Below are 25,908 nucleotides of genomic sequence, written 5' to 3' on the forward strand. Positions count from 1 at the left end.
TCTTTTGGTTGAATCATATTGCATTTTATTCTAACTGAATTTTTGCAATTTACTAATGCCATTATCTTTTCCTTAATTACAGATCAAACCAAATGAAAAACGTGTTCATAAGTTAAGGTTCTTAACAGCCAAAGAAATATGGATGTGTCTTATTAACGAGTGTTTTTAACGTCTGCAGTTTGCAGGAGGATTTGATGTACACTAGCAGACGTTTATTGGAAGAAATTTTTCTGAGGAAGATGAGTGTTTTCGAATTTCTCAGAGGACAGTCTTTAGACTATATGTTTACTGACCTTTGTACTTGAGAAATAATTTTAAAACATTGAAATTAATTATGGGGTAAGAACTTTTATGGGTCTGTTCAAGCATCATAATATCAGTAACGAAAGAATTCTCATTTTGTAGTTAAGCATGTAATTTAAATGGAGTTGTAATTATTTGTTTCCATTATAAACTTAGATTTCTGTAGTCTGTTGCTTTAAAATACATTTTCTGAAATTCAAAAATTAATCAAAATTAGCCATTTAAATTCAGATTTTTCATCTCCAAGTAAAGAAAAGTTACTGTACTAAAATTCAATATTTTTATATTTTCCTTTTTCTTTGTGTAGTTCTTTAAAAAACACTTTAGAAGTAATTAATGGGATGTGGAGTAGTAGAATTGCAGAATATGAAAGCCCCAGTTGATCTTTTAGTATAAGGGTGATTTAGCACCCCATTTGTACCATAGCTTCGGCCTGGTATTTATTAAATATTCCCAATTCAGAATTTATAAAAGCAATGTAATGATCTGTTTAGTTCTGTATAAGATTCCTTTTGCATATCTGAAACAGGAAAATAAAAATCTTATTAGCTTATAAATACTGGTAAAGCTTTTAAGAAAAAGAAAATTGATTTATTAACAAATAAAAAGTTTCTCAGCTGTCTGTGGAGATTTAATTTATTATGCCGTAGGCTGATATGGGTCTATGGTTGGGGGATGGCATTGAAGAAACTGTATGCAAGAAAGTGCTATGAAGCCCTCTTATTGTTAAGGAATCATTAAGGTTGGAAAGGACCTCCAAGATCATCTGGTCCAACCCCTACCACCAGTGTCACCCACTAAACCACATCCCCAAGCACCTCGTCCAGCCTTTCCTTAAACACCCCCAGGGACGGTGACTCCACCACCTCCCTGGGCAACCCATTCCAGTGCCTGAGCTATACTGGGACAAACTAGCCAACCAAAGCTTTTTTCACGTGCAATATTTTAAGGGCAAAATCTTCCTAAGGTTTTCCTTTTTTAGTAGATTTTCTAGGCATGCCACCCAAATAACCCGTAGCTATTGAACTTGTATAGGAGAGAGCCCTTTTTTAAGCTGGTACTTTCTGGTGGATGAACAAGTTGTATACCAGCACCTGCTTCGTTTTTGGAATGGGGGTGGAATGTAGGAGTTAGTCGTAATATTATTAATCCTGGACTTTCCCCCATACAATGGTTATCTCAAATGCTGATATAAGTTCCTACCATGTACAGAATGCTTTTTTTTTCATTTTTAAATAATTAATTAGTTTTTGGCTTAAGATGACCTCAGACAAGAGTCCAGCCTTTCCATATGTCAGCTGTGATCATACCTTGTGTCTTTTATGTATATACTACAGACTCTTTTAAAGGAGCTCTTCCAAAGAGAAACATAGCAGCTTGTCTGAAGTCCCGAGTGCTGAGGGAAGGTAGTTACAAGCAGGAGGTAAAGATCTGTTCCGTACCCAGGTAAAAGTGTAAGGAAAACTTAGGTAGGGTGCAATTGTCGAGGCAGAGATTTTAGCCTTACTGGAGCTATTAAGCCAGTCTTCTGAAATGTAGTTCAGTTTCTTTCTCAACTGAGAGTCCATGTGTCATTTGTATTGTTTGAGAATGTGTTTTATATATGGTATACAGTTTTTTATAAAAGTAATTTTTGGGGCACAATAATGGGGAAGACAATATTTAAATAGATAACAGAATTTCAGTGCACGCTTCTGTATAGGTAAGTAGTATTTTCCAGAAGAGGTGGTATAAAACTTTCACAGCCAGTCAATTCTTTCTGCAGTCATACCGCTAGTAAAAATGACAGGACAAGTCGGCCACAGAAAACCTGTTGGTTGCTGTTGGTACAGTGAATCACAACTTGAGATCTCTCGAGAGGGTAAATCCAACAGCAGAACTTTTGTTGCTGGTTTGAGGATTTTATTTTTATTTTTTCCTTAACGGGTAGGAAGGGGGGGAATTGAGTCAGAGGCCCTCCGGCTCTTTGCTCTGCCTCGAAGGTCACTTCTGAGCTGTCCTCCTATTTTCTTGGTGCAGTCCAGCCCTAGGATTATTTATCATCGATCATTTTCTGAAGGCCACGCTTTCTAATCCCATGACTGTTCCTAACAACAAGTGAGAGGGAGCAGCGTGCTGCCAGCGCGGGGCCGGGGGCGGCTGCCAGGCCCCTGCAGGAGCCAGGCCGCGGCCACCCAGCTGCCCGCCGCTTGGGCCCGGAGCCTTCCCCAGGCACGTCGCTGCCGCCCGGAGCGCGAGGAAGCCTCAGCTCAGGGGCAAGTGCACGAAATGAGTCCTGCTCTGCGCACTGTGGCTGTTGCCGAGGAAAAATTCACAGAGGAAGTAAGATCCTATCTTCATGAGCAGCCCCACTGCTCCGTTGTCTTCAGTCTCTCCAAAGGTTTTTAAATTGGGGGGGAAAAAGCTGTTGGGATAAAGTCAGAAAGCAATGCTGAACACATTTCCATATAAAAGCCCTCCTAGATAGGAAATTCCAGTTAATAATAATTTGGAGAAAAACCTGTAGTAAAACTTGAGCATATTAACTATTAAGAGTTTAATTTGAGCTCGGGGGGAAATGATCTAGATAGGCGCAGTAAAAACGATGAGATTTCAGGCAGATTTTACAGATGACTTTCTCTTTCTCTCTAAGAATAATCGAGTCATTTTAATGATAAGCCTTGCTTGGTTTCTTTGAATGGACTGTATGTAATTAGTTGCAGCTTCAACTTTGAAGTGTTTTGACAGAAACTGTATCATTTAGCTCATAAATTTTTTCTAGTATCTGCCTTAAATATTTGTTCATTTTCTGCAGCATGCAACTTTGCTACTTCAGGTCAAATTTCAGGTACAGCTCTGTTTTCTTTGTTATCTCGATTGCTTCCTTCAGGATGAGGGAGAATAATTAAACAGAACATCTTTTCCAAGCAGCTGGAGTCAAATTCCAGCTGACTGCAGCACCTGTGAAGATTGTACCTCTGCCTCGGGCTGCGCGGGTGCAGTGCCAGCCCCAGCTACGCAGTGACGATGTGCTGAGAAGTGCAGGGGCTCGGCGGCGTAATGCTACTGCCCTTCTGTGAGCTTCAGATGGCAATAATGCCGGTGAATGCAAAGTGTCTGGTTTAGACTAATTAGAGGGATGATTTGTGAAATGCTGGCTATTTATTTAATTAATCACCAGCACAAAGCTATAAAACCCATATTTTAAAAATCCCTGTTAGTTTGCCATGTGGTTAATAGATTGTGGCACATTAAAAAGTGACACGGTGATGTATTAAAAATGTTCCACCTAAGGTTGGCAAATGTCCTCAAGGAACTTAAGCTGTCTGCTTTATGCAACAGAAGCATAGGAGTAGAGTCTGATCTGTTTAAGGATTGAATATTTGTAAAAACATTTATCTTTTGAATAGCATCTGTTCATGAAAGTATCTTGTAGCATATTTTTTAACAAACAAATAATGTTTATGGTGTGGTTTTAATTATAAGTTTTGGTTGTGTTTTGTTATTGCAAAGAATATCTCTTGCTCAGTATTAAATTTTTAAGTGTATTACTAAGTAAAATGTAAATAAATCTTCTAAAATAGGCCATTCCTTTTCTTCTGTGCACAGAAACTAAGGATAGTTTCTTGTGATGAATGCATTTTTGTTGCAGCTATAGCAATTGTATTTTGATAAATCTGAATACGTGTTTTCATTCTTCAGCAGAACTATTGGAGCTGAATAGATAAGTGCATAACATCCATAGCTAGCTCAGTGCCGTCTCAGTCAGTATGAAATTCAGTCCTCTGGAGAAAGGCAGCTCCAGGTCCTGTGTTTGACTTCATTGATGCTGTAGGGATTGTGCTGACCTGCTGCATAGGAGGTGCTTTCATTCCTGGCAAAATTCTGTTTGAATGTGGCAGGATTAAAGATGGACTGGATCCATTTGTCCTGAAAATGATACCTCTATGAAAGTAAATGAGGCCTGGGCTGTAAAGGGGATGCTGGGTTTTTCCCTCCATTTCGATTTTGTCAGAAAAGAATAACAAGAAATCATATCCATAGCACTTTATTTTTAATTTTTTAATTTAAAGAGAGTTGTATAAAGTAATACATGTTAACATGATTGAAATATGCTGTTACAAGAATTATATGCATTCTTCCTTGCTCAGGACTTGCATAGTTCTATTAATTGTGGGAATGAATGCCAGGAAGGAACAGGCAGTAATTTTGGATATTTGATTAAGTGGTTTTATATGTAAATCATAGTTTTGAGTTGCATAGAAAAATTTGTTCACATGGAAGCGTGGAAGGAAACTGTCCAGCTCTGGAGGTTATGTTTCTCAGCTGTGTGTTGTATAATTAACCGGTACATTAGGAGGAGGGCTGGAATAAAACATGAGTATGTTAATGCAGCCTGGAGCTGATGTTGTAGTGATCATTGCAATGCAGATAAAGCATTTCTCATAACTGCTGCTGCCTACTGGAGCCTTTGAAACATCTGGACCTTTAATTGAAAAATAGTGTGATGGTATACAAAGCAGACATGCTAAGTGAAGTCAACAATTTAGAATTAAAAAAAAAAGTGTTATTTACCTTGTAGTTAAATATTCATACTTTGTTATGCTTTGTATAACAGGAAATTACTGGGTTAAATTTTTATGAATAGTGGCAGCATGAATAAGATAAATTAAGTATTTAACAACGTTAATGGAATTTTACATTGCGATCTGCTAAGTCTGCAACACAAGCTGGGATGATACAAAGGAGAATCCGCTTGTCAGAAAAGAACAACTTGGAAGCGTCATATAAAAACTGTGACGACTGGCAGATAGTTGCATGGTCACTTGTTCAGTCGATTGTCCCAGTGGCCTCACTAGCAGTATTTTTCCATAAATGACATAAGCATAACAGAAGTAATTATATGATTACTACAGGAATGTAATACTAGAAAAATAATGTAAAATACTAAAAATGATGTAAAATACAAATACTGACTTAACCACCTGATGAAATAAATGACATTCTTATTTTGCCATAGTAAGGTATAGTATGGTGTACTGCAACATAAAAGGGATAGAGCTACTCTGTCTTTTCATACGAGCGCTAAGACTTAGCATTATGTTTGTGAATATTGATATAATATGTAACTGAACAGGTATTTTCTCCAGTTCTGCTATAATATTCTGCAAATATAATGAACAGACTCTGCTATAAATATTTAACCATCATATTACATTAGATGCTGTTTTGCTCACTGCACCAAAATCTACGAGTTGCAGCTACATGTTTCATTCCTGTGTAGTGTGGGTCTCGTATATTGAGGCTGATGAACGCGTTCATCATCCTGTTTTGCTGCCAGTGTGTTCTCTCTGAACCATATGCCCGTAGTGTCATTATATTCCACTACAGTATAAGGGTTTCTGCCACATGCTTATTGAAAGCTTTCAAGATATTTGATCATCTAAACTTAAAACACAGGCAAAACCCACACTATTTTCAGATGATTCTTGTCAATTCAGGCCTTTAAAAGCAATTTGATTGGAGTGAATATGACTGTTCTATTCCCATTTATTTTGGATGAAGAAATAACTACTATTTTTTTTTTTTTTAAATCAAGAGGTTAGGAAATATAGGTTTTCAATATTCATCTTAGAAAAATATAGTCCTTTGTATTGCCATAAACATCTGTGCTCTGATCTGTTAGAACTTCTATTTGTATTTGAAATATATTTACTCACATTAACTTAGATTTTTCCCCTTCGTTTATTTTCTGTGCATTGTTTAAATACATATTTGAATAAGTTATGTTTAAGAGTTGATTACTGGATTGTATAGTAAGCTAAATACCTCGTCACCTAAAACAAAAACATTTCACTTAGTTTAAAAGTGAAAAGAAATTTTATTTGTAAAAGGTAAGCATTTGTTTCCATTTTGTGTAATGTTCAGCACTGTTTGCTGGGAGGTGAGTCAATGACTTGAATTAATTATAATTACTGAAGAGACATATACTGATTGAGCAAATAAAGTAGTAAGCTCATTTGTGCCAAGGCCATCTAATTAAATGCTAACTTTGGATAAACTAGATGTGCATGAAAGATTAATTTTTGGAGGTTTTTATGACTCCCACTAAATAATGATTCAGTAAAATCTTTGCATTATATCATTAGAACATCTAATCTTAAAGTGATATAACACTTAGGCACAGAACTCTACTGTACAGAAAGATGCAGTAAATTATTATCTCTGAAAATTAATCACTTTTCTCTAGGAAATGTTTATGGACTTGGTTCTAATTTTCTCTTCTGGTGTGCAGCAGAACAGCTCAGGAGTGGGAAGGATGCAGCGTATATGTTTTTCCTCAATGACTTTCGTTAGGTTCCTATTATGCAGGTACTCGAGAAGAGCATTTAGGAGTATGTTGTCCTTGTGATGGAAAGAACTGTACCAAATTTCCTTTATCATCTGGGAGAATATTAGTTGCTCTGCAATAACCCATTCAAGATATAAATTGTCTGTTATTGGAGAGAGGTGTAGATTTTCTCATGGACTTTGATTAAAAGTTTATTTTACATCTTATAAAGACTTCCCGTGTTGAAAGAATTGATTGTTTAAATATGTAACTTTTTTATTTTAACATATTCTGTTTATATTTAAAGCATATTTTATTACAGAATATTAAATAATGATACAGATATTTCTAAAACCACGTGTGGCCAATGAAGATCATTCCATATGCAGTTTTCCTGTGCTAACTGTAGTAACCGCTAGTTATATAATTAAACATTACAGCTTTACAAGTACATTCCTACAAAATCTATTATAATGCACGACTTGATTTGCCTATCATATCCTTCACTCTCGTGTCTGGAAGCAGTAGCACACATGCATGCTGTTGGTGCTACTTACGTGTTAAAAGAGACCAACAAATACCATTACTATACATCTCCAAAGATGCTGTATTCTGGCTGTGTTTATTTTGGACGATATGAGAAAAGTGGATTCACAGCAGCTATAGTCTTGGATGCCAATTTATTCTTTGAGAAGAAGTTTGTTTGTTAATGGCAATACTTTTACTAAGCTTAGCTACTGTTACTTTTGTGTTTAATTGTCAAAGTGCAAAAAATACATTGATCTGCTTAAATAAAATTATAAAAAATATAAAACAGAAAATCTGTGAATTCAGCAGATTGTACATTTCAGCAATGTCAAATAGAATATATAATTTCGTGCAGTTCATGAATAGCAGCAGCAAAGAATACGTGTAATGTGCCAAAAAGCTACAATGTGCTAGACACTAAGAGTTACCTCTGAAAACAGAGGTAAACAGAAATAAAAGTACATGATTTATATGCATACAAAATTAGCAATAATTTGTGAAGTAGTATCTCTTTTTTATTTTGTCTCTTCAAGGCTGTGTATGCTGCACAGGGCCATGTCTTCTGTCCTAATTGCAGCACCACATTTGGTGATAAAACATTGCTTTGAGTGAGATGAAAATGCTATAGAAATAGCAAATTATTTTTTTTTTAAGATCAAACTGAATGAAAACAGTAGGTAGTCTTAAGAGAATCTATTAATGAAAATATTAAGAAAATTTTCTGTGATTTATTGAATGTTTAGTGTGTATTCAGTTACTCTTGACTTCTTTACAAGATTGGTGGAATCTAACATTTCTAACAATAAAACCTTAATGGAATCAGATTTGTGATTTCGTAGAAAATTAACGAGATATTTTGTCAATTTTATTCCAGACTTCATTTGTCAGAATATACAGTGTCCAGTGACAAGCTAAAAGAATTTTTGACAAATTAACTATGCCACAGGTGACAGATCAGGAAAATGTTAATTTAACAGCCCCTTTATGCTTCCCAGATTTATTGGAGGCTATTAAGGAAACTCCAAATGGTAAGGCCCTTGGCCCTGAATAGATTTTCCATTGAATTTTATACAGGATCTATTAATAAAGTTTGTCGCTGCCTTTTTGAATATAGGTAATTGTACTTTATCTTCTGTGTCTTCTCAGCGTTTACAATTGGAATACTGTTTTTAGTTGGAAGAAAAAAAAGTGATTATGCTTCCAGTAGTGCCTGTGATCTGGGTCTGAATGATCCCTTCCAGAGAAGTGACTATAAGCACTATATAAACCCCACAAGTTATTACTAGTTAAATCCATTGTGGGCAGATCTTTGACTCTTGGCCACTGAGACGAATAGTTCGATCCATTTTATTCAGTCCACCACCTACAAACACTTACCTAATAAGCTTTTCACAGGTAGTAATTGAGCTCTGTGGGACTTTCTGCACGATTAATATTTTGCAGGATCAAGCTAAGTATGGATTCATTCAGTCCTGTAGACAGGTACCTGATGTTTTGGACTTCTAACGGTGTTTCAGAACAAATATCACCCATTTGTAATAAAAGTATCAGTTTGTAATAGAGATTTTTTCCAAAGCCCTTTGGCTTAGCGTTTGGTCAGTCCAAGCCTTGACCCATGTGTTTATAGGCCATACTAATTTTTCTTACCTCCTGTGATACTGAATGTTCTCATTATTAATAGAAAGTCTAATAAGCTTCTAATTCTCAGGTTTCAGGCCCTGTAATGTCTTACGGCAATCACTTTTAGAGCACTAGGACTGTTACTTGTGATTGTGCCATTTTGGGGTTTCAGTGTATAGCCAGGCATACCTAGGATTCCCATTAATTTCCTTAATAATTGCTGTTTGCTCATTCAAGTGCAAACATTGTTGAAACAACAGGTCTCCTGTTCTTGCCGCTATCTCCAGTCATTACTGCAGTGTAAGCAATGTGCATAAATTTATGCGTGCTAGTATATTCCCCTGGCTAGCGTTTGCACCTGGACAAAGACAGAAACAGACTTGAGATTAGGGATTCATTACCTGATATTATTTAACGTCCCTTAAAAATAGTCATGTAAGTAGGAAAGCAAGAGGAGAGAGAAAAAGAAAACAAAAAACCTGTTTATGCGAGTAGCTGTAATTCTGTCGTGTTAGTGTTTTTGTTGGAGAAGTAAGGTTGTGGGTGCGGGTGGTATCCCAGAGCATCAAAGGCACACAGCAGCCAAGCGCTTGGGCTGGATGGATGCTGTAATATCTGCACCAAATGTGCCTAACTTGAAAGTAATTTTATCAATTTAAGAAAATGCCTTTAAGATGAAAAAGTTATGAAAAGTCCCTCCTACAAACATGTTGACGTGTCATCTTGGTTTTACTAAGCTTATCCAAAGGCTTCTTAAGGCTTATCCAAACGAGGTGGTGTAATGTAGCAATTCCATTCACTTCCCCAGAATATGGGACAAACCTAACACCTTCTTCTAAATGACTAAAAATGATTTCTTCTGTACCTCAACAACGTGGGAAGAGGAGGTATCTGCACTACAACAATGCTTTATTAAAAAACATATTCATTATATTTGGATGGATTTTAATAATGCTTTTAGCTATGCTAATATGAATAACTTTAATCTTTAAATTCCTATTATTTCTCTAATTTATAATCGCACTGAAGGATCAAATGGTTTTTAACAATATATCGAAATTAGCACATGGCATTTAACTCCCTGTTTTATAGTCTCATCGTAGAAATACAGTATTGAATCCTTTTATTCTGTTACTTAGAATTCCAAGTGATTAATTCTAATGATACTTTCTTTTCTCAAGGCCCATATATGTATACAGTTAGAGATAGATGGTCACGTCGGGTGCTTTTGAAGAGGGGATCATAGTATAAAATCTTTTGTCTGTTTAAAACATTACAGGTTTAAAAATCTGTGGTAGATTAAACGTTTTTTTTCTTTTAATGCAAACTTTATAAAGCTTTATGTTGCTATGCATTTTGTATTTTATTTAAGTGTTAATCCTCACAGTTCCAAATAGGTGGATTTTTTTTTTAATACAGTAAGTTCCAATAAAAAGCAATATTAGTTAATCTGTCCTGGTTGTCTTCAGCTAGTTTGAAATATTAACGTGGCTTGGCTATACGTGTGACCGGCTCTCTTGGCAAACCAAGGCCAAGCCTAAGGTTTGTTTCTGACCCGTGCCTTGACGTCTGCTCGTGGTCAGCGTTCCCTGCTGCCACTGCCCGGGCTGCTCCGGCTCCGGGTTCCGCTGGACGAGCGGACGGTGGTGCTGCCAGCCACTGCGAGCGGGGCTCCCAGCTTACAGCTCTTGCTTCTGGACTGCTCGCACCTGTAAGGTTCAAGTTTAGGTCTGGCGAATTTGTGTGTGTAGACCGCCGCCAGCTGCGGTAGTTTCTTCCTCCTGCCCCTCTCCGTCAGAATGCACCGGCCTGTCTGCGGCCTCTCCTGCACGTGGGTGTCTCCACGCGTTGTACCCTGGGGCGCGTCCCGGCGTGAAAGGCTTTGGCTCCGGTTTGTATGCCAGCAGGTGGAAGGGAGACGAAGGGAACAGAGAGAGAATGAGTCCCAATGAGCTGGAGGGAGACTCGAAGCGGTAGGGAGCAAGGAGCGCTGCCGGTTCTGGTGCTGTCCAGAGTTCCGGTGCTCGAGTAGCCGGCGAAGCCGAGCGCGCGCTGCGGGGCCACGCTGCCGCCTGTGCCCGTGCCCCGAGCGAGGCCCTGGCTGCAGAGCCAGAGCCGGGCAGTGCTGCCCGCGCCGCCTCGCACCCGCTGCTCCAGCGGGGACAGAGGGAGGCAGAAGTGCAGAAACAAGGGTTGTGCTAATATTAGAGACTGGGGGGGGTAAATGTTTCCTGAAGTCTTAGGTAGGCTGGTTAGTTTTCTTTTTTCTCCTTTTCTTTTTTTTTCAATTTCATTTCTTCGTTTAGATCCTGCAAGAACATGGAATCTTGCAGTGAAGTTCAGGCTTTTTATGGAAATCTGCAGAATCTTTGCCAAATCTTTCATACTCCTCTTGCAGAAACGTTAAACAGCTGTAAATGAATTAGAATTTAAATCCAAACTTCTTTCAATTTTAAGGCATAGCAGTGTGTTTTGATCTCACTACTGAAAAGAATTCCATCCGTGCCACGTTGTGTATTAGCTCTGTCATACCTTTTCTTTCATACATTCTAATGAAATGTATTTTCTTGACAGGGTCATGTTGGTACAACGGCAACCAAAAAAATTGATGTCTACCTCCCACTGCATGCAAGCCAAGACAAACTACAGCCCATGACAGTTGTGACGATAGCAAATGCCAAGGTGCATGACCTGATTGGACTAATATGCTGGCAATATACAAGTGAGGGACGGGAACCAAAACTGAAGTAATGTTCTTTCTTTACTACCTCTTGATCTCTAATTTTCTCCTCTGCAGCGTTTTTGCATAATGAAATGGATTTTCATGTCAATATTTTAGTAGATAAATCTTAGAGAAACTACCTACACATTTATCTGTATTTCCTTTTGAGAAATACACATGCATCTATATCCATTTCTCTTTCAATTAAACTTCTGGTTACTGTATAATGATAAGCATATGAGGCCATGGATCTGTAAAGAATCATAATTTCAAAACACTCTATGTAAAAATAATATAAAACCTATCTCTTTTGGTGTCATGGAGACATTTTTTATGTCCCATCCATTTTTTTTTTGTACTGTTCTTAATGGCTAAGATCACAAGGATGTCAAATAAAATGTAGAGCTCATCTGTAACTCCCCCCAGTTGTTTCTTTTGAGAGAAGGTACCCGGATTCTGCCTTTTACTTCTCTGCACGGTACCAGGTTCTTCCCCCAGATTCATAGAGAGAGAAATCACTGTACTGGGTGACGGTGTGTCTTGGAAGTACCACTAATGTTCTACTGAAATTATATTTTATATTTTAGTCATAATGCTTATGTCTGCAAACAAGAATTCTGTCATAGAACTTCAGCATTATCACTACTTGCTTTCTGTGGTTATTTTGTTGACATAATCACTTCCATTCATTATAGTCATGTTAAAATATTTCTGCTTTTCTAAGAATTGACAGAAATAGAGGCTAAAGGTGGTTTTCTTTCCAGGTTATCATCCTGGAGATATCACCAAATTCTAAACCATTCTATGGTGATGACATTCTATGATCAAATAAGGATCTTAAAAACAAAATAAACAGCAGTTTTACTTGAAATTATGAATACAGTTGTGTTCTTTAATTCAAAAACAATGTCATGCAGTATTTTGTAATCGCTATAAAACTTTTATCTCAGTCATGTTGGTTTTTTTTTCAGTAAAAGAAGAGCAAAATCCTTAGAAATTTTAGCTTCGGTTAATGAATGGAGTTTTCAGTATGTTTGGTAGTCATTGCTTACCTCTTCACTGGGGAAAAAAAACGTGCCTCTAAAATTTCTGAGCCTAAATAACGGTTTGGACTTGTCATGCTGGAGAACAAGGATTGTTTGCTTTATCATGGTAGTTGACTTAAGGAGTACACAGAACAGGTACTTCAGACCCACTCATCCGAGTAACTTTGCTTTTAAAACAGTTCTGTAACATGCAAAGAAATACTTCAATTTTTGCTGGATCATAGAGCATGAAAAGAACTTAAAATAGTGTATTATGGAGTTATTGGTAACAGTTATAAGCAGGTGACTTTTTTGGTCCAAAGAAGGTTAACGGTTTTGTTTGATGCTTTTGTATGAGCCAGTCAGTTTTTCCCATTTTCATTGTTCCTGGAATGTTTGATGAATGTTTTTTTCTTTGGTATTGTATTTGGCTCTTTCAGCATTTTTCAAGTGTTTGAGAACTCTGTAGTCCTCTCTCTTGTAGCACAGTTGTGATGGGGAAGGGAAAACGTTGAGAGGTTGCTTGAACTGCCCGTTTTTAGGATCCTGGGGTTTAGTGGAGTTCTGATTAATAGACATAGGCAGAGGGTGGCACAGAAGAGCAACCTCCCTTGAAAATAGTTTCATGGGTATTGTTGCCTTGGACAAAGGATTTGCCTTAGCAAGTCTGAACATACATATAAGATACTTCAGAGGGTAAACACCTCAGTTTTTTTGTTTGTTTTTACACTGGAGAAGAAGAAATATAAAATTGTTTGCAGGTGGTGCCATTTCATTTGCTGTTACTGATTTCTGTTCGTTATATCATAAATTCAGGAGTGTCCTATGTGTATTATTAGCTTATTTTTTAACGAGTAAGATACCACTAAAATAAACCTTTGGACACATGCGTGTTTTTCAGGAGCACAGCACACCTCAGATGGAACAATGCCAATGGGTAGAAGCATTCCATGAAACATTGCTGCCCACAGCAAAAGTCAGCAGTGGGAGGAAGTGAATTTCACTGTCTGACTTGAAGGATAAGATGTTACGATGTGTCAAAGAGTGATCATGACCAAGGAAGCTGTCTCATGTAATCAAATCTCAGGACAGAAATAGTAAAATAAAATAATTAATGGAGGCACTATTTGGTTCCCCAGAATAGTCTAACAGCAGCAATTGAGAAACTGGATACAAATGCTCAGAGGCAGGGGCAGTGCCTCAAGATTCCAAGAAGTTTGTTTTCTTGTGTAGTTCTTAGTTATTTCTCATGCCTCTGGTTGTTGTTTTGGTTTTGTTTGTTTGTTTTTAGCATTGCTGACTGCCTGTTCTGTTCTTTAGCAAGGATTGATATAACTGTAGACTAATTATTTCCAAGTAACAAAATAGCTTGTGTAGGTTGCACATTTTGGTTTTTGTTCCTGGTTTAGTAGGAAAAGAAAAAATCAGGTTCACTGTGACATTCCATTGAAATACATATACATAATGCTTCAAATGTAATATACAGTGCATGCAAAATGGTAAATGTACCTTCTAGTAATACAATTTGAGAATAATGAGGAGGCTAAGATTTTGTAATAAGGAGAAACAACCGCGCTGCCTTTAGGAAGAGTATATTTTAATAATTCTTTTTCCTTTTTTAATGTTTTGTATTCATTTAGTCTACCTATTATAATTTATTTATTATTTATTATCTCTATTTGGTGTCTTGATATGAGGAATTACTGACAGTGTTAGCAACCCTGTTTCAGGCCTCTTCCATATGAACTTTAGTCATGACCCACTGGACCATTCCCTTGCCAACCACTAAGGGATTTGCTGTAACGATTCTGCCTGCAAAAATCATAAAATATTTCTAGCAATAAATTCTACTGATATACAAAATTCAAATAAACTTCCTTGTTTTAGATTTAAGAATTCAGTTACATTTGTCAGCCGTTGTACTTAACTTTTACATTCTGTCTACTTTCCAAAATTTTGAACCTTGTAATTCGAAACCTAAAGTTCAAGACTTTCATCTTATCCTTGTGGAGGTTCAAAATGCAAAACAGTTTTACACATTGGGCTTGTTTTTTCAGTAGATTACCTGTAATGGATATTAAGAAAGTACCTGGTCTCCATTAATTATTGGACTGTTGTCTATGTTATGTTATTATTTTGACTTAAGTCCAGTATATAATAAGCACTTGTAATAGCTCTGAAACAACAGCATATAAAAAAGTACAATTTCAGTAACCAGTTCATACCTTAAAGTGCATATTAATGGATCATTCTCTGTGACAGAACATCAAAGTATGTATTAGGTCATTTATATCTTGATTCTTTTTTGCCACAGATAACATGAAATGGTCTCTCTTTTAGCATGGTTGTGTGCTTTTAAATTTTAATTTAGCTCATCAGAGTAAGTAGATCTCAAAGTTGTGACTTAATCTGTAAAATACACTCCATGTTTTAAGTCATTTGTAGCCCCATAAATTTATAACGTAACAGACATTTTGAATTTTCAGTATAATTGGTGGAAGATGAGCTGGTTTCACCACCACTGTTTTTGGTATCTGGATTCTTTGAGACCACCCTGAATGTCATCTGCTGCCTGTGTGGCTGTATGTCCCTTCAGATTTAATGAGAATTATGCAAATGGGTCAAGTACCAAATGAAAATGTTAACTTGATTTATACAAAGTTTAAGTGCACACCAGGCTGCACACAGAAGAATTCTGTCAGGCAAATAGGTTAGAAAATCAGCAGTGTAAGGCCAGAACACAGCTGTGAGAAGATGGGCATCAGGTGAATTTTCAGACTGGAAGGTCTCCTAGGGGTGACTTCAAGTTACATTGAACTGGACACAATGAGCATGCAGAGCTCTGTGTTCACATTTGTAGAAATCCAAATAGAATCAGAGAAGGAGCTGGAAATCACATAACCCAGGCAGGATCAGCTGTGTCTGTTATTCACAACCTTTTTTGTTTAGCTTATTCCTAAAAAGTCTTGCAACAATGAAAAACACAGAACCTCCCATGAGTATGCTTTCTTTGTTTATTTCAGAGCCTTTGTGATGGCTGTAAATTCTGTTGCCAGTGCTACTTTTCACTAGTTTCCCTAAAAGTTGCTTAAGTGCTCTTAAGTTAAAAATTAATTCTACAGCAGTGTTTCAGTTCTTTGTGGCAGTACAGAGCCTCAGGAAAGTTTCTTTAACAGTATGGCAAAGTTTTCAAAATTCACAGTGACGAACATTGTTGCATTACCTTTTTGTTAACAAAGTTACAGCTTACATTAATAGTAACACATCATTATGACCTGTGTTAGATAGTAAATATCTTAGACCTGACAAGATGCATATAGATCACCTGGACTAAGTACACTCAACAAAGCACAGTTGCAACCAAAGGTTTGTGAATTAATTGAGAAAATTGCAAATCAGGTAGTCAGCGAAATAATTCATTGTCACATCCAATCAATAAACTTTGTAAATCAACTCATTTAATTCAAAAAATGATCTATATAGATCAAGCAACCAATTAAACAATTAGCATACACTTTGCAATTAATTAATTTAAGCATCAATCAAGCAATTAAAACTCCAAATTTAAGCTGCAGAGTTTAGAAATATACTGCCCTGTGAACATTCAAGCTATATATGCTGGCAGATCTACAATAAGAAAGAATGCTTATTTTCGGCTAAGCAATTTAAATATTAATATTCCAGATAGTATTATCATGTTTTCCTAATAGTAAAAACTATGTTTTGTATATATAATTTCCTCTGGAATTTAGTATGTGGGAATGAAAGGCTGAGATTTTCTTCTATTTTTTCTTCACGTTGTGTTTGTTTAAGACTTTCGGTGTTAATTGGTTCTTGCTTGTTAGTACTAAGTTTTAACTGCTTTTAGGTATTGGAATTTTTAGATACTTAGAAAATACAGCCTTTCTACTAATTGTTGTTACTGTGTCAGACAGATTTTTACTTTTCCTGTAGTTTACTCCTTAGTTTTTATTTATTACATTGTTTACATGCCTGAAAGCATTCTCTGCTTTTCAAGTGTATATTCAGGGTTTTTTTTGTATATATTTTTTTTCACAGTTGCTTGATCTGTGAGCAAAATAGATAGATACTGCTTATGTGTCTTTAATTCTAAAATTTAACAGTCATATAAATAAATACATTTTCACAAATGGTGAGGTAGTACTTCCGGCTTTATGAAGACTTGAAACTTTTTGTGGACCTGGTGTAGTTCAATCACTGTTGGTCTTTTGCTTCCACTCCTTTTAATGATGAAGTAAGACTTGCTGCCTTAATCCAAGGTTTTGTTTTTTTTCTATTCCTACATGATTATGGTAGCAAGATATGGTGAGACATACTAATTTACATGCCTTTGGTGGCTTTTAAGTATATTACTCCTGTATTAAGTGTGTGCTTATTTGTTTTCTACAGCATTTAGAAACTGCTATTGATCTGCTGAACTGAATTGGTTGCCTAGCTTCCCTCCCAAACGGACCCGTTTTTTGTTTGTTTCAGCGATAACGTCAATGCCTACTGTCTCCACATTGCTGAGGACGATGGTGAGGTTGACACAGATTTTCCACCCTTGGATTCCAATGAGCCCATTCACAAGTTTGGCTTCAGCACTCTGGCATTGGTTGAAAAGTACTCCTCTCCCGGCCTGGCAGCAAAACAGTCGCTCTTTGTTCGAATGTGAGTATGGGTGCTAACTGTCCAAATCACTGTGAAGCATCTGAGTGTCCACGCCACCTCTGCATCTTTTATCTTCCCCACTTTTCTTCATTTGACTATAGCAAAATTCAGGGGGCGCCATGCATTTATGTTTTTTGCAGACGACGCCACGGTCTGGAAGGTAGGCAGGTAGGAAAGTAAATAGGACTGGCAGCGACTCGGGTGAGTCTGTGTGTCTGAGTTGTGAGTCTGAAAGTACAGAGAAGAAAATAAGCCATTCTGCACGTGATTAGTGTGGAAACCATTGAACTACTGCACTCCTGCTAATACATACCTGGGGTTTACACAAAGTTTGAGCTCATAATCCTCATTTTGCTCCAGCTATGCTGCTTATTTCCTAAAACTATGTTCTGAATAATAAATGAAGTATCCATATAATAGCTTGAGAGTGTTAAAGTCATTCATGTTGGATATCCTTTTCAGTAGGTATTAAGAACAGATCTGGCTAGTGATTTTTTAATTGCTGTTTATTTATTTATTTAATAACTACTTCAGGAAAACATGTTAAATTTTAGCAGAAGATAAGTACGTTGTTTGGCATTCCAAGTATGAGAGACTTCAAAATCTTCTTTCTAAATCTGATAGCCAAAACAGTAACTTTGTGTTTTAAGACTAACTGGGAACAGATCTGATTAGTGGGCTATAAATAGTAAGTAATTTTATATACAATTAGTTATAGAGTGTAGTAATAACAGTGCTGACTGAGGAGAGAAATGGTTAGTCAGTAGACATGCCAGTTAGAATAGGACTGGATGGGCCATTATAAAGTTCAAAAAGAATCAAAGAGGATGACCCCATCCGCCACTTAGTCTGGAAGCTGTTTGGTTTGTTGCTCAAGAATTAGCTATATTATTATCAGTAAATTAGTCTTTGAGTGATACATGCTGTGCTTGATCACTTATTTTTCTTAACTTCTTTCTTAACTTCTGAGTGAAAAAAAAAATTAAAACTATCAGATGGCCTTAGTAATTTTTCCAAAATACTGGTAAGATAAGCCACATCTTACATGGGAAAAGTATGTATTGTTTGGATCTCTCAAAGTGAAAATGCTAATAGAGTTTTCGTGGTTATTGAACCTTTTTTTTTAATTTACAAGAATTACTTGTATTTCAGAACCATACGGATGCTTCCAGTTTTAATACTCAGACATCATAAAATATTTCTGACCTATCCAGTTATTTTTACAGTCTTTATTGTGGAATGTGTTTCTCAGAGACATTTAAAAGCATTCTACTGAAAGAACTTTTCAGAAATCCCGTGGTGTATTTCCCAAAGGCCCATTCACTTCGTTCCACTGCGTTAGGTCACTGGAAAATAAAATATTCTGTCAACAATATTTACAAATAATTTATTCAAGGCAAACATATTCAGTTCTGCTGAACTGGATGCAGTCATGTAGAAGCTGATACAAGGAGGGGATGAGGCAGTCTTGCCAGTCAGATTACAAGGCCCTTTTTCCATTTGTACAGGTTACAGTCACGCAGCTGAGACAGGCAACTGACTCTTTCGCCTGTGGGACTGCAGAGTATCTGGTTTCTTCCACCTGACTGGAGAATGCTGGATGTTTTGTCTGAAAGAGGGAATCTCTTTCACCTACATGCATTGCTTTAAAGTCAATGCTACTGCCATGAATTTGATTTTTAATTGACTTTTTTCCTGATAAATCATCCTTTAAAAATATCTTGTTGTTTTCTTTGTTTTGTTTTCCAAAGTACTGAAGTGAAATACCGAGAGTTACTTGCAGATTACCAGGTGCTTATTAGGTGGTTCTAGAGACAGGTATGGGACTGAGCTTCAGCAGCTGCACGAATGGCAGCAAGCCATAGGCAAAATAATACTGGTTGTAGCAGAGTGGTGTGAAATCCTCAAAGGTTCAAAGTCTTCTAAAGAGCTTATCAGGAGAGGAAGCATAACTTTTCTGTAATGTGAGGGCAGCATTATTGCTAATAATAGTATACCGATATACATCATTAAGATGTAACTCCAGGATTTGGTAGTATCTTCTTAGAAAAATTAAATCTTATGTGGCCTTTAAAAACCTCAGGAGTTGGATCTGTATTGCTTTGAAATACAGTATTATTCTAGTATATAATGTGGGAACTCTAAAGCACAGGAAAAGAAAATTTAACATTAATGCATCTCATTTTGTAGACTATTCGCCAGAGTTTTAGAAAACGTGGTTTTTTTTTTCCCCTCATTCTGTTTTTATTTCACGTACTTTCCTAGCTGATAGAAAGGCAGGCCATTCAGTTTGCATAAGTCAGTACTTCTAATTCTGATTTGATTTCCTTCTTGGCTGTGGTCCTTCTCTGGAAAGTAGAAGACATTTTTGTGTGATTATACTGACAGAGGTAACCAGATAAGAAGTTAAGATGAAAGCCTCTCATTGCTAGTTCTAATGTTTAAAATATCTGTTAAAAAAATGTGTTCTGTATTAAATTGTAGTCAACTAACGTCAGTATTTGCAGAAATACAGTGTGAACACATGTATTAACATGAAAAATTCATGAAATTTCATGGTAGCCTGCGGTTTAAATTAGAGAACTCTTTGCATCACTTACCACCAGATTTGTAAATGGTCTTTGCACTTCGTAAAGCAGCAAGGGGCAGAAAGCCCTTCAGAAAGGAATTCCTGTGTGGGGAGAGCCAAAGCCTAGGGAAGCAGTCTGCCCTGGACCTGCACAAGTTGCTCCCCAGCAAAGCAAAGGAGTACAAATCGAGGTGGTTTGAAGCACTGATTAAGTTTGTTAAATTTGCCTTAAAGTAATAATATTGTAAAGAAAATTGTCCAGTGCAGCACTTAAAATTGTTAATTTTATAAGAAGCTGAAATTTAAAACCCTTGCTCTCCCATTGTATAACTTACCAGCAGTATCTTTGATAAGTAACAGGGATTTTCTTTGCTTGATTAACCTTGTCATGCGGGTGTGGTTTTTATAAAATGCAAATGAACTTGTTTGGCTTCTGGTGTATAGAAAACACTTCCAGTTCACAGGATAGAATTTACTTCAAGATAATCTTGTATTTTCGGTATCTGCAGGAAAAAAAAAAAAATCCATCAGGGGTATGGCAAGTTCTATTCTAGTTGCAAGCAATAACTAAGGATTATGAGTGTTCGTGGCAGGTAGACCAGGTAAGAAGGTTCTATCATCAGTAGTTCCTAAACTGTTGATAATTTCTCATCTGGAAAAGAAAACCCTTTCTTTCTCCAGCACCACCTACCTCACTTACTCCTCATTGTCTGTACTTAGTATGTGAATCGCGGTTACAATTAAAATTAAACGAACACGTGATGTCTCTGATTCCGGACGTTAGCTTGGAGGAGCTGGAACCGGCGTTCCTGTCTGGAGCCCAGAGACGTCGGCAGGATCCTGGCCCTGCCAGCAGTTCTCTGTCTGGTGCCTGTAGCAGAACTGAGGTCCAGCTGCAAATCCTGCAAAAGAAATGTGAAATCTTTAGTGTGATGTATGCTTGTGTGAGTCCTCTGTGCTCTAGCTGGGAAGGTACTGCAGATTAGAAATAGGACAACTGCATCGTAAGTAGTAGTGCTTCTCTGAGAGGTTTTTTTTCCTGTGTCCATGTGTTAATTCAAATTTGCTTGTACTTCCTATGCAAATAGTTAATCAGAAATAGTTAGATTTAGATCAGAATTCTTAGCGTGTCCCCTAGAATTGAAAACTATTTGATCAAAAGATTGTTAATACTGTGAGTTTAAAAGTATAGACTCTTATTTTTATAGGGATTTGTTTTAAATTCTACATCTTCCTTCTCTGTTATCCTAGTAGTGCATGTAATTGTGTTTTTATATTTTGGATTTTTTTTCCCTCATTCTAAAGTATTTCAGCTGCTGTGTCAGGTTTATGACCTGTAATGTTTATTAATATTGAATCACTGCTGCAAAAACTTGATGCCTCTGAGAAGCTTCATGATGAAGCATGGTGTTTTTACTTCAGATCTCACCTATCCTGCATGTTAGATATATTCTCAGATGTTGTGCAGTCGCAGAGCAGACAGCTATGGAACCTCACCAGGGACCCCGTTTCAGCAGGACATATTTGAGCAGAAACAGTTTGCAGAACTTCATACACTTAAACTCCTGCCAAGGCAAACTCTTAGCCACTTGAGTTAGTTATAAATACCCAGTGGCAGTGGTTGGAAGTAGCCCACAGTGTGTTTTATATTCTGAGCTGAATGTGAATGTCTTTGTGGTTACATAGAGTAGTAAATAATTGAGTTTGATTAGGGAGAGGGACCTCATTATCCCCCCACCTGTGCCCAGCTGGTAGGGGAGGGTCGAAATGAAGCCATTAGCTGTCTCTCTTACTGGCATCTCAAAGAGCTCAAATACATCTGTGTCTTATTTTCTTTTCTGGCACAATCAGTCGAGCAAGCTAAGCAGGCATGACCGAATTTGGCAAGTTCCAAGGACTCTGGCAAAGTTACACAAGGAGAAGACGGAGGGCAGCCATTCTGGCTTCTAACTGCCCATTAGTCTAGCGAGTTATGTTTTTGGAAAATGTCTGTTGTGGGAAGGAGTGCTTTGTCCAATGTCAAACACGGCATTCTCAAACAGTCCTCTTTGATGTCGAATATGATTTGTCGGAAGGAGTCAAACAAAGCACTGCATTCATGGAAGTGCAGACTCCTTGAGATGATGAAGTAATACCTGAAAGACTTTGAATGAAGGTAGCTTAAAATAAATCCGTACTATCGTTTAGGGGTTTTTCCTTGGAAATTTTATTATCACAACTTGACATACAATATCTAATGGCGTTTCTAGGAGTTGTAACTCAGCTGCCAGTTGGCACATAGATGAAATTTGGCATACAGTTCGTCTCCTCTGTAGCACCTTTTTCTGTTTTAATATTATGTTTAAATTGCTTTGACTATTATATATATATATTTCAAAGCGATATCTCTGTTATACCTGGTAGATTAAGGTTTGAAGCATTTTAAAAATACCAGGCTTTCATAGTACATTTACAAATTCAATTCAAAGCTTTGGAATGTGTATTTTACTTAGGTTACAGAAACACTCCGCAGAAAGCCTCTTACCAGTTTTCACATGGGTGTAGGTAATCGGCAAAATATATGTTAGAATACTCAAAAAATGCAAACTTAAGAAAATTAATGTAGGTTTGAAGTGAAGAAGGTGGGCCCCCAGGACAGCAAACAGGGAGGGGTAGGATCCCCAAGGAAGGAGTCAGAGCAGGAAGCTGATGTGTTACGTGTCTAGTCTTCGCCTGTAGTAGTGTCAAAATGCAGACAGTTAAACCCAAAAGCACACAGTATTATTTAAGGCTAACATTAGATCCACCAAATCAAGGTCATTTAGGCTCAGAATTAAAAGTATGGCTGGCAGCCATTCTGGTTCATATCACTGTGTACTTTATCCTAAGAATCGTCCAGCTTAGGTTAAGCACATTGTGTCAACGGGGACTTTTACGCTTAACTTTGACTCTGTGCTGCTCAAGTGGAAATCATTATTAGTCATTCCCTGACACTTTCGGCCGTGCCAGTCATTCTCTGCTGTGAGCTTTAAATGCTATAAATTTCGCTTCAGAAAAAAAAAAGAAAAAAAAAAGATCCAAAGGACAGCTTTTAGAGAAGTTGTTTCTCATTCAGAACAGAAGCCTTTCATCTTCTGAGAGGTATTTCTTTGTTTTTTTCACACAAGTCGAGCCCATGGAGAGGCCACTGCCAGTTTCCGTGCCGCTCCAGCCACCTCCCCCTGGCAGCACCCAGCACCAGCCTGCTGCAGCTCTCGCCTCTTCTCTTGTGTTCTTTTTCTTCTTCTGAACCTTGCCACCCTGGCTCCAGCACTCAGGCTGTAAAAGAAGATGGAAAGCCAAGTTACCACAGAATGATCACTATCATTAACATTCACGGGTGGTTCACTTATCATTCCTGACTGCACAGACATGGCAGCCGTTATGAAACGTCCACAGGTGTAGCACGATGATACATATTACATTGTGCCACAATGGATTTATGTATTCTGTAACAAAAGAAAAGTGTAATGAAAAAATACAGAAGGTAATCCTTTATTCCTCCACAGCACAATTTATCAGTAATGCCTGTGGATGATAAGTGCCAGGGATTTCCTTTGCTTGATTTAACCTTGTCACCCAGGTATGTTTTTGCAAAATGACAGAAAATATAAGCTAAGGAATTTCTTTGGCTTCTAATTTGTAAGCAGCAGTTTTAATTGGTAGAATGACATCTGCTTGTCTGTCCTGTTTCCTAGTGTGTTGACTTAGGATAAAGGTACGGCACGTTAGCAGAGTAAGCTAACACATACGTAATTTATACTCATAATTAGGAAATGCTGGAGTTAGGCTGGGTGAGGACAGTTCATGTGCACCATCAGTACAGAGCATGACTGAGAAGCTGGCCAGGCAGGGTGGGCGCGCATCTCCTCCGGAGGAGCCTCCCTGTGCTGTCGGCTCGTAAGGACGCCTTGCTGCCGGCGGGTGATGCTCCAGGTGCCGCAGAGCAGGGGTGTCTCCAGGGCTCCCCACCTGCCCCGGCGCGGCGGCACAGACCCCCAGCGTGGCCTCAGAGCTCACCAAGCACCGCAGGGCGTTAAGTGAGGTGGCACGGGTAGAGGAAAACAATGCTGCCTGCTTATTGAACTGCAGCGAAGGAAGGGAGGAATAGTGCGTCTGAACTCTGACCGGCATTTCAAGAGCTTCTGGCTGCTTTCCAGAGCAAATATCCAAAAGTTTACAAATGTGGGGTGCGCTTTACATTTCATTGCTCTTGCCAAAGTTTCACTTACTGGATAGCACACTAAATATAGTAAAACACAGAGGTTTTTCTTATTTTGCTTTGATCAGTAAAATAAACTTTTAAAGATTGTTCTGGGATGAGATCCAGCTTCTGAGGCAAAGAATGGCTGGGGCTCAGGCATGATTTAGTAATAGAGTGTCAGGAAAATCAGGCTGACAGTTCTCAGGCCAGCTGCTCAATAGAAAGAATCGACCGAGTCAGGATGGGCTGAAACATGAGCAGGACCGACAACAGCATGTGCTCTTTAACAGCTCAAGTGTCAGGAACTGAAAGACAATTTTCCATTTTCAGGAGGTTCCAGATACGTCTTGGTTTTAGCAAACCCGAATTAGGTCAGCGGTGCTCCACGTCTGCGATTCGCCTTGCGCACAGCAGGAAACGGGGCTGGTCCGCAGCACCCAGCTCTGTTTGGGAGAAAACACATGGCAGAAACACCTCATGATGAAAAAAATAAAAGAAAAATTAGAACTCTATTTGTTTTGGCCTTAGAATATTTTGGAAGGCTTTCTTTGCCTTAGCTTTTTTTTTTTTTTTTTTTTCCTGCAGTATTTTGATTTGTTGTCCTGTATTTTGGTTGCAGTTCTCTGGAAACCTTTTGGTATTGCAGCGTGTTGTATACATTACCTGAAGGTGCCAGATGCCTTTGAATCTGTGCGCTGCTGGTTGGTTCCAGTTTTTCCTCAAACATCATGTCATTTACATACAAGGGAAAAGGTAGTTTCTTTAGTTTTTGTTTTTTTTTTTTTAAGTATAGTACAATTCTATGAAAGATTTTCATTTTAAACAGTCCATTAGATTTAGCTCAGCGGGTTGATTCAGGTTAGAGCTCTGATGAGGTTGGGTGGCCAGGTGGATGCCCAGGAAGCTGGTGAGGCGATCAGAAGGCATCGGACGTGCCACAACACTCGTGCACACTGCAGTTCTCTGTAGCCGTTGAAGGAAATATTTTCTTATCAGTTAAGAGAGTTTAGGAAGGTCTCTGCTTTTACTGTATGGTGGTAGTCAAAACCCCTAAATCTTTGGGCTGTAGGGCTGATGTCTCTCAGTTGCAGAAATCCATGGTACTCTCATGTGGCAGCGTGCTCAGTTCTGACCGGTCTGTATAAAAAACATGACAGAAGTAGAGGGGAAAAAGTAGATATGTGAAAAGGTTAGGAATGTTTGTTTGAATATGAGTAAAATAGAGTAATAAATTTTGAATGGTCCAGAGAACATAAATTTGGGGCTTTTAGGCAGTTTCATTTTGCCAGGAACAAAGAGAATTGAGAATGAACCTTAAATGAGACCGGCTTGGGACGGAGGAGGAGGCCGCTGCGCAGCACTGCCCCGCGGAGCTCCCTGCAGTGGCGGGCCGGGTGCGGAGCCAGGGGAGGCTGAGACGAGCCCCGTCGCGTGTGGCTCCGCGGGGCAGGCGTTTGGGCGCTGGTACTGCGCCAACGAAGCAGGCACACGCAGAGGGGTCGAGCTCGCGCTCGGGGAAGAGGCCTCCCCGTGCAGAGGTTCCTCCGTAGCTGCTCTGTTGTGGACTTCTTGGCCGTCCTGAGCTGAAGCAGCCAGCTCTGTACTGTGAGCAAGATACAAGGCGACAGTGTGTTTGTGGCTCTGGTATTTATAAGAAGAGTACAAACAAGTGGCCTGGTGGCTAGTGTGTGCACGGGGCCGAGGTTCGCTGGCCGCGGTGTGTGCACTGCAGCCAGCGGCCGGGACAAGGTGTTAATGGAAGCTGCTGCCTGTCCATCTAGGCTCTGTCACACTGAGGACTAGGGATGCCACATCTGAAGTGGTCTGAGCTTAAACTCGTGTTCCCAGCATTTGTGGCTTAAAGTGACATTTAATATGGTCTTGATTTTAATGATGCAGTTGTGTTGCTTGGATTGCTTTTGACTGCCAGTTGCTTTT

General features: G+C 38.3%; 1 protein-coding gene across 4 annotated transcripts in view; it reads left to right on the top strand.

Annotated features, from left to right (window-relative positions):
* MAPKAP1 (MAPK associated protein 1) overlaps nucleotides 1-25,908 on the top strand; it is a 106,000-nt gene that overhangs the window by 34,077 nt on the left and 46,015 nt on the right. For all 4 annotated transcript variants that reach the window (XM_035555424.2, XM_050714610.1, XM_050714611.1 and 1 more), the window contains exons 5-6: nucleotides 11,336-11,508; nucleotides 17,003-17,179. In XM_035555424.2, coding sequence (XP_035411317.1) covers nucleotides 11,336-11,508; nucleotides 17,003-17,179 — 350 coding nt within the window. The remainder of the gene's footprint in view (nucleotides 1-11,335; nucleotides 11,509-17,002; nucleotides 17,180-25,908) is intronic.

This window comes from Cygnus atratus, chromosome 19 (genome assembly GCF_013377495.2).
Source record: "Cygnus atratus isolate AKBS03 ecotype Queensland, Australia chromosome 19, CAtr_DNAZoo_HiC_assembly, whole genome shotgun sequence".
Taxonomy (NCBI): Eukaryota; Metazoa; Chordata; class Aves; order Anseriformes; family Anatidae; genus Cygnus; species Cygnus atratus.